Below are 19,027 nucleotides of genomic sequence, written 5' to 3'. Positions count from 1 at the left end.
TCCGACTCTTTGTGACCCCATGAACCGCGGCACGCCAGGCCTCCCTGTCCATCACCAACTCCCGGAGTTCACTGAGACTCACGTCCATTGAGTCAGTGATGCCATCCAGCCATCTCATCCTCTGTCGTCCCTTTCTCCCCTGCCCCTAATCTCTCCCAGCATCAGACTCTTTTCCAATGAGTCAACTCTTCACATGAGGTGGCCAAAGTACTGGAGTTTCAGGTTCAGCATCATTCCTTCCAAAGAAATCCTTCAGAATGGACTGGTTAGATCTTCTTGCAGTCCAAGGGACTCTCAAGAGTCTTCTCCAACACCACGGTTCAAAAGCATCAATTCTTCAGCGCTGAGCCTTCTTCACAGTCCAACTCTCACAGCCATACATGACCACAGGAAAAACCATAGCCTTGACTAGACGGATCTTTGTTTGCAAAGTAATGTCTCTGCTTTTGAATATGCTATCCAGGTTGGTCATGACTTTCCTTCCAAGGAGTAAGCATCTTTTAATTTCATGGCTGCAGTCACCATCTGCAGTGATTTTGGAGCCCCCCAAAATAAAGTCTGACACTGTTTCCACTGTTTCCCCATCTGTTTCCCATGAAGTGATGGGACCAGATGCCATGATCTTCGTTTTCTGAATGTTGAGCTTTAAGCCAACTTTTTCACTCTCCTCTTTCACTTTCATCAAGAGGCTTTTTAGTTCCTCTTCACTTTCTGCCATAAGGGTGGTATCATCTGCATATCTGAGGTTATTGATATTTCTCCTGGCAATCTTGATTCCAGCTTGCGTTTCTTCCAGCCCAGCGTTTCTCATGATGTACTCTGCATATAAGTTAAATAAACAAGGTGACAATATACAGCCTTGATGTATTCCTTTTCCTATTTGGAACCAGTCTGTTGTTCCATGTCCAGTTCTAACTGTTGCTTCCTGACCTGCCATACAGATTTCTCAAGAGGCAGGTTTTTCTTTAAGCATAAGACACCAATTACCAGACATGCCATTGTTTATCAACAAAGGAAAATACTGCCAAAAGATTAGGATGCTGTTGATTATATAACATAATCTAGTTTCAAAGGTGTTAAAACATGAAAGAATGTTTATCATGCTGCTCCTGCTGCTAAGTCGCTTCAGTCGTGTCCGACTCTGTGCAACCCCATAGACGGCAGCCCACCAGGCTCCGCTGTCCCTGGGATTCTCCAGGCAAGAACACTGGAGTGGGTTGCCATTTCCTTCTCCAGTGCATGAAAGTGAAAAGTGAAAGTGAAGTTGCTCAGTCGTGTCCGACTCTTAGCGACCCCATGGACTGCAGCCTACCAGGCTCCTCGGTCCATGGGATTTTCCAGGCAAGAGTACTGGAGTGGGGTGCCATTGCCTTCTCCGAATGTTTATCATAGAACTGATGAAATACAGTATAGTGTATGAATAGTCGAACTTGCTTGTCAAAGAAGAGAATCTGTAAAGTGTAAACTTAGATGACATCCCTAAAGTGGAATGAGGACTCCGTGTCAGTGGAAACAGCTAGAGAATTGTGGACACAATTCATTGAAGATTGCAGTGCAAAACAAAATAACAGACCCAGACTGTCAGAGATAATTGCTTGATTTTGATCTTAAAATTCAAATAAATTGGTCAGATGGTGGTTAAGCTGCTAGTGTCTTCTAACGCCGTCAACCGTTTTAACACAGGGAAGTCACAGGGCCCAGAGTTCTCTGTTATGAGCCCTTGGATGAAACTGAGATGCCGCCAGCTGAAATATGTAGCCTGTTGTTATAAAATAATACCACCTGTCATGCCATCTCTCAGAAGTTACTGTGGTTTTTAATACTGCCAGACCTTTTCTTTGACTAGATGTGCATACATATTTCTTTCTGCAAAAAATGACATATTCTGAACTCTGCAATCTTTTTGTAGCCTTTTCAAGAAGCAGTGAATCATAAATATTTTTACTTTAATAACAGATTTCAACAATGCCATTTTTAGTGGCTATGCACTAGTCTATCATATTCTCTGTTACTGGACTTCCTTTCAGACTTTCGGAAATCATGGCAAGAAAGAATGTGGAGGAAAATCTCAATTACAGAGGCTCCTGCCTTTTCTCTTTTCTCACAGGCATTCATATGGATTCTGTTTTCACATGCCAATTATTTTTCTTAACAGTTTTATCTCTTCACTGTCATGTATTGTTTCTTTGATTCTCAGCATATTTGTACCTTGTCTACTGAAAAACACAGCATAAGCTGCTGCCCTTATAAGCCTTCCAGGGGTGGGGCATCATCTTAGAGCTTTTGTTATATTTAGATCACCTTTTGCAATCCTTTATATAAAGCAGCCACTTAATAACTGTGACATTAGCAGGGCTGACTGGTTGTCACAGTCCTGCAGTGACACGCAGATGGAGATAAACTGCAGCAAGAGTCGTGGCAGAAGGAAAAAAATGACAGGGTTGTGTATTTAAGGAGAAAATTATTTCTACTATAGGTCCAGGTTGATGAACTCTGCCCAGTTACTGTTGTGTCCTGGGGAGTAAATACCTGCAGACTCTAAAGACCAGGACCCAGCAAAGCCATGAGCAGGAAGGGCCCTGAAAGCCAACAGTATAAAACTGTGGCAGAGTTAGCATTCAATAAACATTAAAACAAAATGCTGATGGAAGGCTTTTTAAAATTTACAGTATCTCTACATGGAGACTGAAGTATGTAAGGTAAGTATTGAGAAAAGTCTTTAGGTGAAAGAACACTAGAAAATTGTGAAGTGTATGTGGTTCATACGGCAATAGATTTAAAAAAATCTGAAAAAGAGACAAATTTAGGAAAAACATAAATATTGCATAATGAAACCAAGAAGTAGAAGAAAATCAAGGTAAACCTTACAGACCTCTAATGGAATATTTAGGAAGGAAGCATGTATTGAGTATCAGTCTTGACTCTTTCGAGATTGATATGAAGGACAGAATCTGTTGTCTTCATAAAAAAGCTCTTAGCGCTGATGTGACAAGGAAACCAGAAGTTCAAATGACCTTTATTCTCATCCTGGAAGATAATTTTTATTTATCTGTGATGTTGAAAAATTAAGGTAATATGTACTGCTTTAAAAGTTAAGACTTTAACTACTAATTTCTGGCTTTACTACCTCCCCCCAAAATATTTTCTCTCTCTTTCCTATTTTACACTTGGAGTTAAGTTCCACTAAGCACGTCAGCTGGGCAAAATGAGATGTGGCTGGGAAGCTTCTAGTATTGTTTCAGTTGTAGTTGACATAAAAAGGGTTTGAAAGAGGACGCTGTGAAATAGGTGTGTTTCCTTACTGTAGTTAGAGTCCAATTCTTTATGAAACCTTTAAGGCCGTTTTTGCTTCAGAATGTTAACATAAAGTCCAAATGTAACAGAACAGTGGTTGTAAGAAGAAAAGTTAATACTTTGCATTTTGCTCAGTGGCAACTAACCAAGCGGAGTTTAAATATTTAGTAGTTTCTACGGTACTTTATATTGAAATATAGTTGATTTACAATGTGTTAGTTACAGGTGGTCAGCAAAGTGGTTTGGTTTTACACATATATACATATATATTCTTTTTAAAATTCTTTTATAGATTATTACAAGATACTGAGTATAGTTTCCTGTGCTAAACAACATGTCGTTGATTATTTTTTTTTAATAATAGCAATGTCAGTATGTTAACCTCAAACTCCTAATTTATCCCTCCCCTCACCGTTTCCCGTTTGGTAACCCTAAGTTTTGTTTTCTATGTACATGAGTCTGTTTTTTTTTTGTAAGTAAGTTCATTGGTATCATTTGTTAGATTCCACATGTAAGTGATATCACATATTTGTCTTTCTCTAACTAACTTGATTTTGTATGATGATTACATGTTGCTGCAAATAGCATTATTTCATTATTTTTATGGCTGGGTAATATTCCATTATATGCATACAGTATCTTCTTTATCTGTCATCTGTCAATGGACGTTTAGGTTGCTTCCAAGTCTTGGCTATTGTGAATAGTGCTACAGTGAGTACTGGGGCGCATGCATTCTTTTGAGCCATGGTTTTCCCTGGATATATGCCTAGGAGTGGGATTGCTGGATCATATGGTAGCTGTTTTTGTAGATTTTTTTTTCTTGTTTTTTTTTTCATTTTATTTTATTTTAATTTTTTTAATTTTATTTTTAAACTTTACAATATTGTATTGGTTTTGCCAAACATCGAAATGAATCCTCCACAGGTATACATGTGTTCCCCATCCTGAACCCTCCTCCCTCCTCCCTCCCCATACCATCCCTCTGGGTCGTCCCAGTGCACCAGCCCCAAGCATCCAGTATCGTGCATCGAATCTGGACTGGCGACTCTTTCTATATATGATATTATACGTATTTCAATGCCATTCTCCCAAACCGTCCCACCCTCTCCCTCTTCCTAAGGAATCTCCACACTTTTATTCATAGCGGCTGCACCAATTTCTTTCCCACCAACAGTTTTACAGTAGTTCTAATTGATATTACCAGAAAAAAGGCCAGCATGTGTTTATTTCAATTGCCTCAAAGATATGGTTAGATCTCCATTTCTGTTTGTATAATTTTTTTCTTTGTGTTGATTTTTTTTATAGTGAGTAGTTTTTAGGAAATCTTTACAAAATGTTTACAGTGATGCTGCTTTTTAACAACAGCAATTTTGGGGATACACCCATTAGTGTAGTTCTGAGAGGAATAACAAAGCTCTATCTTTAGCCATGTCACATCACTAACAGGGCAGGAATCTTGGTATATGGTTTTCTGCCACCTTGATGATACTTAGTTATTTTGAGGAGATACTTCTTTTTATTTCAAAGAAAGTATCTATGGAACAGGCCTAATAACTAACATTTTCTGAAGCCCACACAGAGTAAGTAACTAACAAAAGAACAGTTTTAAGTGGCACCTGGGCTGATGGGAGGCCGCACAAGGTAGCCAAGGCTGCCCCGGCGCCAGACCGCTCAGCGCCAGTGTCAAGTGACGACTCTGTCTTAGCTCTGCCAACTCGGGCAAGTCGTCCCCTGCCCACAACTCAGTTTCTTTTTCTGGAGCATGTGAGAACAGCATTTTTAACTCCCTTAAAATACAGTGCCTGGGCACCTAGTCAGCGTTCTGTAAACATTGCTTTTATAAAAATATGCATTTTTACTACATTATTTTTCTTGCAAAGAAAGCTGTCTCACACTGATGCACAGAAGAATCCCCACAGATTAGAAAAAAAGACAGGAGGACAATAGAAAACCAAAGTTAGCCTCACCAGACCCCTAAGCTTTGTGAAAACTCGTGGTTGGTCAAGATTAGTTTAAAATCTGAGGGCTCCATAACCAATCAACAGGAATTGTGGGCTTACACTCAGCAGCTTGCTGGGTGTGTGATGGTGTTTTGGTTCACATGTCTGCTTTTTCTGTCCCCGTACTCATTGGCTTCCCCTGCTTGCTAGGACAGTTGATCCTTGAACAATGCTGATCCCCTTCATAGTTGAAAATCAGTGTTTAACTTTTGGTTCCCCTCAGACTTAACTAAGAATAGCCTAGTTTTGACCAGAAGCTTTACAATAATGAGTGGTCAAAGGATACACAGTTCGTGTGTTATATGTATTGTATAATGTATTCCTACAAGAAAGTAAGCTAGAAAAAAGAGTTATTAAGAAAAATCATAAGGAAGAAAAAACACGCTTACAGGACTGTATTCTATTGATTTTTTGAGTGTGTCGTCTCTACAAGATGAATCATCTGTCAATACCTGCATCGGTATTGTGTACCTATATCAATATCGTCTTACATGGTACACACATGTATTACCAACATTAGACATAAAAAAAACTGAAAAGATAATATGAAAAAGAAATTCATATTTCTTTACATGTATAGTGATTCATACATTGATAAAATGAAGCAGCAAAAATGAATTCATGATTGCTGCATTTTATCAGTGATTGAATTATTGCTTCTTTTCTTCAGCATGATTGTTTTCTGGTATCCTAGAGCAGTCGACAGGACTGTCCCACAATAACCTAGCCTATGTACTAATAACTGAATTATGATGAAATTTTTATGGCATAGAGTATTACAGTCATATTCATAATATGATATTGGTAACATTGTTACTTAAAACTGGTGATAGGCTGATAGGCAATTTCTTCAGTTAAGAGAGAGGTATACTGTTTGGTAATGTAATTTTTTGAAAGCAAAGTTATAAAACAGAGGACTACACATTTTTATATTAAATAGATCCTTATATCTCTGTAAGGATAGACTAGTATCTACATATATTTAATGCATTCATGATGCATCTTAAATTTTTGGTATTTTTTGGCAACATGGTTTATCTGAGAGTCTTTTCAAATTGTCTCAAATGTCCATAAAACTTTTCCAGTGTCTTTATTGATAAAATTTTGTGTAACAGTAGATCCATGCAGTTGAAGGTCATTTTGTTCAAGGCTCAACTGTGATTTGTCTTCACTGATAATTTTACTGGCATTGGTTCAACCTGCCATGCCCTAATTCTTTTTCTGAGAAAGAATCTGATTATCTCAAAGCGTAGGTTTCAACGACGACTCTGACACTGAAGGAACCGTCCGCCTGTGGAGTGGGTGTCATTGAAACAGGTCGCTACTGCTGCACCAGCTGCTGCTTTGGGGGGGCCTGGGTCCTGTGGTACAAAACACGCGTGGGCATAGACAGGACAGTCCCTGTGACTGATGCTTCCAGTATAACTATGTATTTAGAATTTATTTTACTGAAGGTATAGTTGATTTACAATGTTGTCAATTTCTGCTGTATAGCAGAGTGTTTCAGTTATACATACATATATATATATATATGCACATTCTTTTTTCACGTTCTTTTCCTTCATCGTCTATCACAGGGTAACTGTAATGATTATTATTGTGTGACCTGGAGGTCCTCAGTATGGATATTCTTATTTCAAAGGGTATATGTGTAGGTTGTGGTTCGGTTGCTAACTCATGTCCAGATCTTTGCAACCCAATAGACTGCAGTACACCAGCCTCCCCTGTCCTATATTATCTCCTGGAGTTTGCACAGATTCATGTCCATTGAGTTGGGGATGCCGTCTAACCATCTCATCCTCTGTTGTCCCTTCTCCTCCTGCCCGCAATCTTTCCCAGCATCAGAGTCCTTTCCAGTGAGTCAGTTCTTCACATCAGGTGGCCAAAGGATTGGAGCTTCAGCATCAGTCTTTTCAGTGAATATTCAGGGTTGATTTCCTTTAGGATTGACTGGTTTGATCTCTTTGCAGTCCAGTATGTAGGAGAGAAGAGCAAATAAAAAGTATACAGTCTTGCTTCTGTTCTTAAATCTGCAAAGCATCTTCTACATTTCCTGGTGCCCAACAGGAAGTAATAGTGTCAGCTGTGATCAGGGATTGCTAACAGAGGTTCGTTTCTGACTCTTCACTTTCTGGTGAGGAAGGGAAACTGCTTTACATTTAGAATTTGCTTTATTGGATGTGTAGAAATTTTAGTGAGATGCAAAGATGTGTTTTCGATTTGGAGACCTTGCAGGATACTTGCATAGATCTAAATGTTTGCTCTGTATCTAGTCATGGAGGAGGTTTAATGGGGGAAATAGTGAACTGAGTATTTGTATTAACAGCCTATGGTGGTTAACCTTTCTTTCACTTTGATTTTTTTTATAGCTTTTGACCGTATTTGGGAATTTTCTTGAGAAACCAGTTGTCATGGAAATTTTCAGCCCACATTACAGCACACTTGTGCACATGTTCACTGCAGAGTTGGATATGTGTAAGCAATTGTATAATGAACACATCAGACAGGTGAGTGAGGGGATAAAGTCTGGCACATTCACAGCATCATATTGTGGGTCAGGGTGTCAAGTAGAACTACACTGAGTGATACCTAAAGGTGAGATACAGGCACTGAAGTTGTTAGGCTTTTATTTAACTGGTTTCCTATGGATATGAATAATCTGCTTTAGGACCTTAGCTCTTCTACCAACCAAGTTACTTAGCACATGTGCTTTATGTATTTATTCTGTAAAAGTGCCAAAATGAGCAATTGTTCACAAGGTTGGAGTGTACTCTCATTAAATGTTCCCTTTCTTCCTCTTCACCACAATATCAATTTGCAGATTGAACAAGGAAATGTAGTTCTTAACAAGAATATGCCATTTACTTCAGGAAATATCAAATGGGCTAAAGAGATTCTTGACCGACTTCAGATGTTTTGGTCAAACTTTGCATCTCTCTGTTATCTGTAAGTAGTTAGGCTTTCCTGGTAACACTATCCCTGTGACACAGGCAATTTTGATATGGTGAGCTCTTCATTTTAGTGCTTATTGCCTTATTTAACTCTTGTCATTGTCTGGCTTGTTGAGAGGGATTTATTCCCATGGTTTGGAGTATGCTTAATAGGACTTAGAACTTCCTATATTTCTATGTTTTGGGTCTTTTTTTTCCTTTTCACTTTTCCATTTCATCCAAAATATGCTGATAATTTTTGTTACTGTTTTTCCTTTCTCCAATAACTAGCATTCCTTTTTTTTTTTTTTTGCAGACTTTTATATCTTTCTCTTTTCTTTGTAGGGATAGGGATTGACAACCTGTTGCTATTTGATTTAAATGTTTGGCATTCCATTTATTTTATAACTATCTTTTTTAAACAAAGACTGGGAAGAAGCATTGTTTGACCTTTATTGGTTTTCTTCCTGGTTTATAGTGTTACATTTTCTAGTGTGTATTATTATAAAGTAATTAAGCTGAAGCCTCTCTAATATATGGAAAAACCATATTCCTACAGATTCTTGGAAAGTCCTGATGATACCTTGGTTTATCAGAAGTATGTTGAGATGACAACTTTGCTGAACCAATTTGAAGATCATATCTATAATGAATGGAAAAGCAATGTGAATGAAATCTGTGAATTTAATTTGAATCAGCCCTTGGTTAAATTCAGTGCCACAAGTGGTCTTCTCAGTGTCAACTTTGACCCAAAGGTAGGGTTTAATGTTTTTAAAATGTTTTACAAATGCCCTTTTTATTATAAGTGTATCCCTAATACCTCCAGTCATTTATAAATATTTTATTTTGGGAAAATGTCAGAGCTATGAGGACTGTAACTTAAAACAGCTTCTTTATGTCTCCTTTAAAGATTTGTTTACCAAATTTTATATCAATTATTTTCTTATTTTGTCTTGTAATTATTTATTTACTACTTCCACTTGACTGGATAATGAGTTACTTGAGAGTCAGGTCCATCGTATTTCATCTTTGTGTTTGTGTGTCTAACATAGTATTTGGCACTTGATAACATTCAATAGATGTCAGTTTAATTGAACAGAATCAATAGTCTTTGATCAGTTTTTTTCTGGCTTATGTTTTCTGGCCCTGTCTCATGGTAGTCCAACTTTATGCCTAGGAGGTGAGAAAATTAGTTTCACTGACTTTATTTTTTATTTATGTACTTTTTTTACTTAAAATGGGTACATTTTATTATATATAAATTATACATAAATATAGTTAATTTAAAAACAAAACATCAGATCAGATCAGTCGCTCAGTTGTGTACAACTCTTTGCGACCCTATGAATTCAGCACGCCAGGCCTCCCTGTCCATCACCAACTCCCGGAGTTCACTCAGACTCACGTCTATCGAGTCAGTGATGCCATCCAGCCATCTCATCCTCTGTCGTCCCCTTCTCCTCCTGCCCCCAATCCCTCCCAGCATCAGAGTCTTTTCCAGTGAGTCCACTCTTCACATGAGGTGGCCAAAGTACTGAGTTTCAGCTTACTATCATTCCTTCCAAAGAAATCCCAGGGCTGATCTCCTTCAGAATGGACTGGTTGGATCTCCTTGCAGTCCAAGGGACTCTCAAGAGTCTTCTCCAACACCACAGTTCAAAAGCATCAATTCTTCGGCGCTCAGCCTTCTTCACAGTCCAACTCTCACATCCATACATGACCACAGGAAAAACCATAGCCTTGGGAGCCAGCACCAGTGTAGGGAAACCTAACCTGTAATCGACAAATTGCTGGAGGCTCAGTGTGGACAAGTCTGAGAGCTGAAAACTTCAGGTGGGAGAGGTAATGCATCACATAGTGATTATGGTCAATAATACCGAGTCATAAACTTCAGAGTTGCCAAGAGACTAGATCATAATTGTTCCCGCCACAAAAAAAAAAAAAAAAAAAAGGAATGATAATTATGTGACATGATACAGCTGTTAGTGAGCACCACAATGATAGTCACATTGCAACATATAAATGTATCAAATCAACATACAGTACACTTAATTATGACAACTGAAACTTGGTAAGAGAAAGCAAAAACACATCCTAAACTTCAGGGGTGCCCAGTCACTGGAGGTGGAGCTTACGTTTCTGGGAGTTTTTTACTTCCTGGAGCTCCACCAGGTCCTCACTCATTTGCAGTGAATAGTGAAAGTGAAAGTTGCTCAGTCATGTCTGATTCTGTGCGACCCTGTGGACTATACAGTCCTTGGAATTCTCCAGGCCAGAATACTGGAGTGGGTAGCCTTTCCCTTCTCCAGGGAATCTTCCCAGCCCAGGTGTCCCGCATTGCAGGTGGATTCTTTACCAGTTGAGCCACAGGGGAAGCCCAAGAATACTGGAGTGGGTAGCCTATCCCTTCTCCAGCAGATCTTTCCCACCCAGAAATCGAACTGGGGTCTCCTGCATTGCAGGTGGATTCTTTACCAACTGAGCTATCAGGGAAGCCCCTCCAGTGAATCCTGGAGGAAAATACTTCCGGCAGGAGGAAAGGAAAGGACCACTTTGAAATGTGCAGAGACTTCTGTTCTTCTCAACAAGGTCTGCTCTGAGGAGAAGCTGTCTTCCCAGGGCCTGGCCTACCTGGGGGAAGGGAAGTGCCAACTCCAGGCCACTCTAGCTATGCTATCCCACCTACGGGTGGGGAGTGAGAACCGAGAAGCACCGGTGAAGGGCATGGTCCACCAGCTCACCAAAAAGTTGAGACCTGATAGCAGGATTATGCAACCCTTCCCTACCCCAAACCTTACTCTCACATCACTAAAGGTCTGTTGACTGCAATGTATCCTGTCTACCTAGTATATCTTGTCTACCTTTCAGTAAAAGTTTACAAGGCATTCTGAAAGGCAAAAACACAGTTTGAGGAGACTAAGCATCAGAACCAGAATCAGATATGGTGGAAATGTTGGAATTATCAGATTATGAATTTAGAAACCTACAACTAATATGTTAAGAGCCTTAATGGGAAAAGTAGACAACATGCGAAACCAGATGATGTAAAGAGAAAGATGGAAATTCTAAGAGAGAATGAAAAAGAAATGCTGGAGATCAAAGCCACTGTAACAGACATGAAGGATGCCTTTGATGGGCTCATTAGTAGACTGGACATGCCGAGGAAAGAGCTTTGAGCTTGAGGATATGATGCTAGAAACTTCCAAAACTGAAAAATAAAGAGAAAAAAGACTGAGGAAAAAATTCCCAGAACAGAACAGGACGGACTATCCAAGAACTGTGGGACAACTACAAAAGTATGATGGCTATAATGGAAATACCAGAGGAGAAGATAGAAAGGGACAGAAGAAATGTTTGAAGCAATAATGACTGAGAATTTTCCCCGATTAATGTTAGACATCAAAGTACAGATCCAGGAAGCTCAGAGAACACCGAGCAGGATAAATCCCCTCCCCACAATCATATTCAAACTTCAGAAAGTCAAAAATAGAAACATTCTGAAAGAAGATGGGAGGGGGGGACACCTCATTTATAAAGGAGCAGAGGTAAGAATTGCATCTGACATCTCAGAAACCATGCAAGAAATCAAGAAGAGAGTTCAGTGAAGTGTCTGAAGTGTTAAAGGGAAAAAACAAAAGCAAAGCACCAACTTAGAATTCTGTACCCTGTGAAATTATCCTTCACGAGTGAAAGAGAAATACTTTCTCAAACAAAAATTGAAGGAATTTGTTGCCAGAAATGTTACCTTGCAAGAAATGTTACAAAGTTCTTCAGACAGAAGGAAAACTATATAGGAGTCTCACTGACTTTAATAGTCACAGGCTGTACCCAAGTTCTGATTCATTTTCTGAAATACTACAAAGAATAGCATCACCTAATTTTTCTTTTTAACCTCAAGACATGTGTATAAATGTATAACCTGGAGAACTGAGGATTTTCTCTACCTTCTGATTGCATAAAACCAATTTATAAAAAATGAATTTCTGAGATGTTTTGGAGATAATCCCTACAATTCTGCCACAAGGGATTATAAACACACAAAATGTAGTGTACTAGTTAAACCATGGAGTGACAATCTGAGGAAGTCAGTTGGATTACCTTCTAAAGCGTGTTGCGTGGTCTCTTCCTCAGAACCTTGAATTAAGGCTACAGTCAGTTCTGCTCTGACATGACATATGCGTTCCTGAAAATCACTTCACAGTGAAAGACTGCACATAAAAAGTGCAGGACTGAGGGGAATGTGAGGGCCAGGGCACAGTGCTCAAAAGCTTTGTCAGTGATAATCAAAAATAAAGGTCAGACAGAACAACAAATACCGTGTGTGGTATCACTTATATGGGGAATCTAAAAAATATAGCACGTGAGTGAATATTAACAAAAGGAAACAGACTCACAGATACAGAAAACAAACTAGTGGTTACTACTGGGGAGAGGGAAGGGGTGGGACAAGCCAGGGGTAAGGGGTTAAAAGACTCGAACTATTAGGTATAACATAAGCTACAAGGATATATGTTGTATAACATGGGGAATACAGCAAATGCTTTACAATAACTACAAATGAAGCGTAACCTTTAAAAAGTGTGAACATACTGTATACCAGTAACTTATATAACATTGCACAGCAACTATACTCTAATAAGAAAAAACAGAAACAAAACCAGGAGAAAGAGTAGCATACTTTTTTATACATTTTAAATGGCTAGGTAATAGATAAATTCTCCAATGAACTGACACTTTCTCCTGACAAAGACACGAAGTTTGTTCAGAAGTACGTTACGACTTGTGTGTTACTGTGAAGTGGGGGAAGGAGGGTCATTTGAAACCAGACAAAAGTCCTGCCACCAGCAGTGGATGGGTGTGTGTCATCACTCACGTGTAAATGGCAGTGGATGTTTATGAGGTGTGCGTGTGAAAATTTTGTCTTCCTAATAAAACCTTCAGTTTAGTTGGGTGCAGTTTTTAGCATTTATCTAGCATTTCTTGTGGATAAATCTGCAGATAAGCAAAGACAAAACTTGTGGCATACTCAGATTCCTCTCTGGTATATAATGATGTCGCGTTTTCAAAATAAGCATTATAACAGAACTCACAGTGCTGGGAAAAGGTCGAGGTCCATTTATGGCCTTCCATTTCAGACCTTCATGTAGATGTTGCTTGAATTCTTTCTCTGACAGTGAGCCACAACCAGTGATTTCTGCCTATATTATTACTTTTTTAAACTAATTTTGTATTGGTGTATAGCTAATAAACAATGTTGTGATAGTTTCAGATGAACAGCGAAGGGACTTAGCTCTACATATACATGTGTCCATCCTCCTCCAAAACCCCCTCTCATCCAAGATGGTACATAACTGAGTAGAGTTCTGTGTGCTATACAGTAGGCTTATCTATTGTAAATATAGCAGTGGGTACCTGAACTTCCCAAACTCCCTAACTATTCCTTCCCCCTGGCAACCATAAGTTCATTTTCTAAGTCTGTGAGTCTCTTTCTGTTTTGTAAGTAACTTATCTACCTTTATTAGTTATATACTTCTATGTCATATGGAATGTATCATTATTGCTTTGAAAAAGCATAAGAAACAAAAACCTCTCTGCCCTGACAGTTTGAAAATATGATAATCACTGATGAAATTACAAGCATTTTGATGTTAACTTGTGTTAAAATAGAATGGTATCCTTCAGTCAGTTCAGTTCAGTCACTCAGTCATGTCTGACTCTTTGTGACCCCATGGACTGCAGCACCCCAGGCCTCCCTGTCCATCACCAACTCCCAGAGCTTGCTCAAACTCATGTCCATTGAGTCTGATTCCATTCAACCATCTCATCCTCTGTCGTCCGCTTCTCCTCCTGCCTTCAGTCTTTCCCAGCATCAGGGTCTTTTCCAGTGAATCAGTTCTTCACATCAGGTGGCCAAAGTATTGGAGTTTCAACTTTACCATCAATCCTTCCAATGAATATTCAGGACTGATTTCCTTTAGGATGGACTGGTTGAATCTCTTTGCAGTCCAAGGGACTCTCAAGAGTCTCCTCTAACACTACAGTTCAAAAGCATCAGTTCTTTGGCATTCAGCTTTCTTTAATTTTCAACTTTCAGATCCATACATGACTACTGGAAAAACCATAGCTTTAACTAGATGGATATCCTTAAAATATGTAATAATTCTTGCTTTTCTTTTAATAGCTAGTGGCCGTATTAAGAGAAGTGAAATACCTTTTGATGTTGAAGAAATCAGACATACCAGATTCAGCCTTCACCATCTTCAAAAAAAGAAACACTCTCTTAAAGGTCTGTGTTTTCAGATATTGGGGCAGATTTTGAAAAGAAATAGTTGGAATTTTAATTATTAACATGTAGACCTATGATACTTTCATGGCTCCAAGAGAAAGCAGCTGTAACATATGTGGTGCTTTTTGTTTTGGGGTTTTCTTTTGCTCAGTACATTGGAAATCTTGAACTTCTTGTGCACGGATATAATAAGCTGAAACAGACTCTTCTGGAAGTTGAATACCCCCTGATTGAGGACGAGCTGAGGACCGTGGATGAGGAACTGCAGGCAGCCACCACATCGCTGACATGGCAGGATGACTGCTGGGAGGATATCAAGAGGGTAAGGATGGCCACCTCAGAGCTGGAGTGCAGAGTGGAGCGTGCGCAGAATAACGTCAGAGTGATCCAGCAGACCCTGCGGGCTTGGGCCGAGTGCCTGCTCCTTCCCAGGAGAGAACACAGGCGGGAGACCACCATGACTTGGGAGGACAAGAGTGAATTATTTACGAAAAAATACAAGCGAATCCGGGAAGACGGCTGCAAGATACACAACTTGGTTGAGGTACTTGCCTTTTTCTTTTTTAATTTCTATTTGTTTATTTGCTGCACCAGGTCTTACTTGCAACATGTAGGATCTTCCCTGTAGCATGTGGGCTTCTCTGGAGTTGTGTTGTGCAGGCACCAGAGCGTGCAGACTCAGTAGTTAGTGTTCAGGCTCGTAGTTGCTGTGCGATGCCTGGGATCTTAGTTCTCTGACCACGGGTGGAGCCTGTGTCCCCTGCATTGGAAAGCGAATCCTTACCCACTGGACCAACAGGAAGTTACCAAGCCCTCAAGCCATACTTGCTTTTAAGGCTCCAAAGTTTATAGCAGCTCCTTTCATTAAGTTTGTTTCTTTTGTTCAGTCACTTAGTCCTTTCTGACTCTGCAACCCCATGGACTGTAGCACACCAGTCTTCCCTCTGTCCTTCACTGTCTCCCAGACTTTGCTCAAAATCATGTGCATTGAGTCAGTGATGCTGTCTAACCATCTCATTCTCTGTAGTCCCCTTCTCCTCCTGCCCTCAATCTTTCCCAGCTTCAGGGTCTTTTCCAGTGAGTCAGCTCTTTGCATCAGGTGGCCAAAGTATTGGAGCTTCAGCATCAGTCCTTCCATTGAATATTCAGGGTTGATTTCCTTTAGGATACACTGGTTGGATCTCCTAGCAGTCCAAGGGACTCTCAAGAGTCTTCTCCAGCACCACAGTTTGAAAGCATCACTTTTTTGGCTCTTAGCTTTCTTTATGGTCCAACTCTCACATCCATACATGACTACTGCAAAAACCAAAGTTTTGAGTGTACGGACTTTGTTGGCAAAGTGATGTCTCTGCTTTTTAATACACTGTCTGGGTATGTCTTAGCTTTCCTTCCAGGGAACAAGTGTCTGTGAGTTTCATGGCTATAGTCGCTGTCTGAAGTTATTTTGGGGCCCAAGAAAATAAAAGCTATCACTTCTTCCATTTTTTTCCCTTCCCTTTGCTGTGAAATGATGGGGCAGATGCCATGATCTTAGTTTTTTGAATGTTGAGTTTTAATCCAGCTTTTTCACGCTTTTCTTTCACCTTCATCAGGACGTTCTTTAGTTCCTTTTCACTTTCTGCCATGAGAGTGGTACCATCTGCATGTCTGAGGTTGTTAATATTTCTCCTGGCAATCCTGATTCCAGCTTGTGATTCACACAGCCTGACATTTCTCATGATGTACTCTGCATATAAGTTAAATAAACAGGGTGACAGTATACAGCCTTGTCATTCTCCTTTTCCATTTTGAACCAGTCTGTTGTTCTATGTCTGGTTCTAACTGTTGCTTCTTGACCTGCTTACAGATTTTTCAGGAGATAGGGAAGGTGGTCTGGTATTCCCATCTTTAAGAATTTTCCACAGTTCATTGTGATCCACACAGTCAAAGGCTGTAGCATAGTGAGTGAAACAGAAGTAGTTGCTTTTCTGAAACTGCCTTGCTTTCTCCATGATCTAACAAATGTTGGCAATTTGATCTCTGGTTTGTCTACCTCTTCAAGCCCCAGCTTGTACATCTTATACATTCGCATACTACTGAAGCCTAGCTTGAAGGATTTTGAACGTAACCTGGCTAGCATATGAAAATGAGCACAATTGTTTGAATATTATTTAGCACTGCCCTTCTTTGGTATTGGAATAAAAACTGACCTTTTCCAGTCCTCGGGCCACTGTTGAGGTTTCCAAATTTGCTGGCGTATTGAGTGCAGCACTTTAACAGCATCATCCTTTAGGATTTGAAATAGTTCAGAAGGGCTCTTTTATTGGACCCAAAAGAGCTTTATGTATGGTTTTACTAAGCATTGAAAGTGGAGGAATTTGTATTACTTGCCTGTCATTTCTTAGACCTTACTGTGCTCATGTCTGAGGGAAGAGATAGGAATATGGGATCTTTTGGTAAAACAGAGAGGCTAGAAATGGGGTTGCTGTCTTGGTCATAGTTATCACCTGTTTTGAATGCTGTCAGTATCTACTACTGTTGGGCAAATGCTCTGTGTGACATCCATCTTGTTGACATCATCTCATGTAACCCTCTCAACCACCCACTAAGGGTGACACCGGTAGTTACTCTCCTTACAACAAGTACTTGAGCTTTTGAAGCAGTGATAGGCACTATTCCAGAGTTATCAAGGTAGGAGAAGATACAAAATAAAGCAAGAGCAAAGAACAGCAGACAGAAAGCAAAGCAAACGAAAAAAGACTCTTGTTTCTTAAACCATACACCCTTGTCAGGGAATAGAGAAAGAGAAAATAAAAAATATATAATAGTACCTCAGTTGATCATAGGAGCAGGGGTGAAAAATAAACAGAGATGGCAAGAGAGAGAATCAGTGGCAGGCAGGGTGGACGTTGTATTTGAGGTGGTTAGAAGGACCTCTTTACTGAGGTAGCATTTCTGCTGAGAACTGAAAAGGAAAGCACTATGTGGAAAACAAAAGAAGGATGTTCTAGTATCAAAGTACAAAAGCTACAGGAGTATCGGTCGCGTGACAAAGCAATGATAAACCCGGTCAGTGTATTAAAAAGCAAAGACATCACTTTGCCAACAAAGGTCTCATAGTCAAAGCTCTGGTTTTTCCAGTAGTTATATACCGATGTGAGAGTTGGACCATAAACAAAGCTGAGTGCTAAAGAACTGATGTTTTTGAATTGTTATGACCAACCTAGATAGCATATTAAGAAGCAGAGACATTCCTTTACCAACAAAGGTCTGTCTAGTCAAAGCTATGGTTTTTCCAGTAGTCATGTATGGATGAGAGAGTGAGACTATAAAGCAAGCTGAGAACTGAAGAATTGATGCTTTTGAACTGTGGTGTTTGAGAAGACTCTTGAGAGTCCCTTGGACTGCAAGGAGGTCAAACCAGTCAATCCTAAAGGAAATTAACCCCAAATATTTATTGGAAGGACCGATATTGAAGCTGAAGTTCCAATACTTTGGCTACTTGATGTAAAGAGTAGAAAAGGACACTGATGCTGGGATAGATTGGAAGGCAAAAAGAGAAGGGGGTGGCAGAGGATGAGATGGTTGGATACCATCACCGACTCAGTGGACATGAGTTTGAAAACTCTGGGAGATAATGAAGGATACAGGGAAGCCTGCCATGCTGCAGTCCATGGGGTCACAAAGAGTCACATATGACTTAGGGACTGAACAGTAATGGGTAGCATATCTAAGGATCAGTTAGAGAGCCAGCCTGCCTGAAGTGTAATTTCCAAGGGGAATAATTGCACATAATTACGTTTGAAAGGGACTAAGGACAAATCCCTGGTGACTCAGGAAAGAATCTGCCTTCAGTGCAAGAGACATGATATCCATCCTGGGTCAGGAAGATCCCCTGGAGAAGGGAATGACAACCCACTCCAGTATTCTTGCTGGGAAATTCCATGGACAGAGGAACTTGTGGACTATAGTCCTTGGGGTTGCAAAGAGTCAGACATAACTGAGTGCCTGCTTTTAAGGGGCAAATCACACAGGATCAGCAGGCCATTTTGAGAACTTTGGGTTTTGCTCTAAGGGGAAATAGCAGCCAGAGACTCTCTGCTCATAGGCCTTCCCTGTTGAGTGAAATGGGAGACAGGAGATGGTAGAGAGAGAGACCATGAGGGGATGAGTCTACAATCCAGGTGATGATGGCTTAGGTCAGGGTGACAGTGGTAAAGAGTAGTCATGTGCTGGATGTATTTTGAAGGCAGAGCCAAGAATATCTTCTGTGACAAGTCAGGGGACAGAGAAGTCGAAGATGAAATTGAGGTTTTTGGTCTGGGCCACTGGGAAAATAGTTTCCCTTTACTGACATGAGGAGGGCTATGGGAGAGCAAGATGTTGTAGAGAAAAGACAGGATTTGTCTTTGGGCATGTTATTTAGAGATGTCCACCCAAGCGGAGATTTTTGCATAGACTGGCTTTGGAATTCTGTGAAGAAAAGCAGCAAATGCATTCACTAAAAAGTAACGTATGGGACATTTGATATGCTGTAC

The 19,027-nt window shown here is 40.0% G+C and overlaps 1 protein-coding gene across 2 annotated transcripts in view; it reads left to right on the top strand.

Annotated features, from left to right (window-relative positions):
- DNAH11 (dynein axonemal heavy chain 11) overlaps positions 1-19,027 on the top strand; it is a 369,573-nt gene that overhangs the window by 38,961 nt on the left and 311,585 nt on the right. For both annotated transcript variants that reach the window (XM_086397406.1, XM_086397407.1), the window contains exons 10-14: positions 7,664-7,801; positions 8,116-8,240; positions 8,784-8,979; positions 14,406-14,510; positions 14,662-15,054. In XM_086397406.1, the coding sequence (XP_086253532.1) occupies positions 7,664-7,801; positions 8,116-8,240; positions 8,784-8,979; positions 14,406-14,510; positions 14,662-15,054 (957 nt within the window). The remainder of the gene's footprint in view (positions 1-7,663; positions 7,802-8,115; positions 8,241-8,783; positions 8,980-14,405; positions 14,511-14,661; positions 15,055-19,027) is intronic.

This window comes from Bos grunniens, chromosome 4 (genome assembly GCF_055505025.1).
Source record: "Bos grunniens cultivar Pamir isolate PY7600 chromosome 4, Bosgru_T2T1.0, whole genome shotgun sequence".
Classification (NCBI taxonomy): domain Eukaryota; kingdom Metazoa; phylum Chordata; class Mammalia; order Artiodactyla; family Bovidae; genus Bos; species Bos grunniens.
Note: the sequence above shows the minus strand (reverse complement) of the source record. Positions and strands in the feature narration are given on the sequence as shown.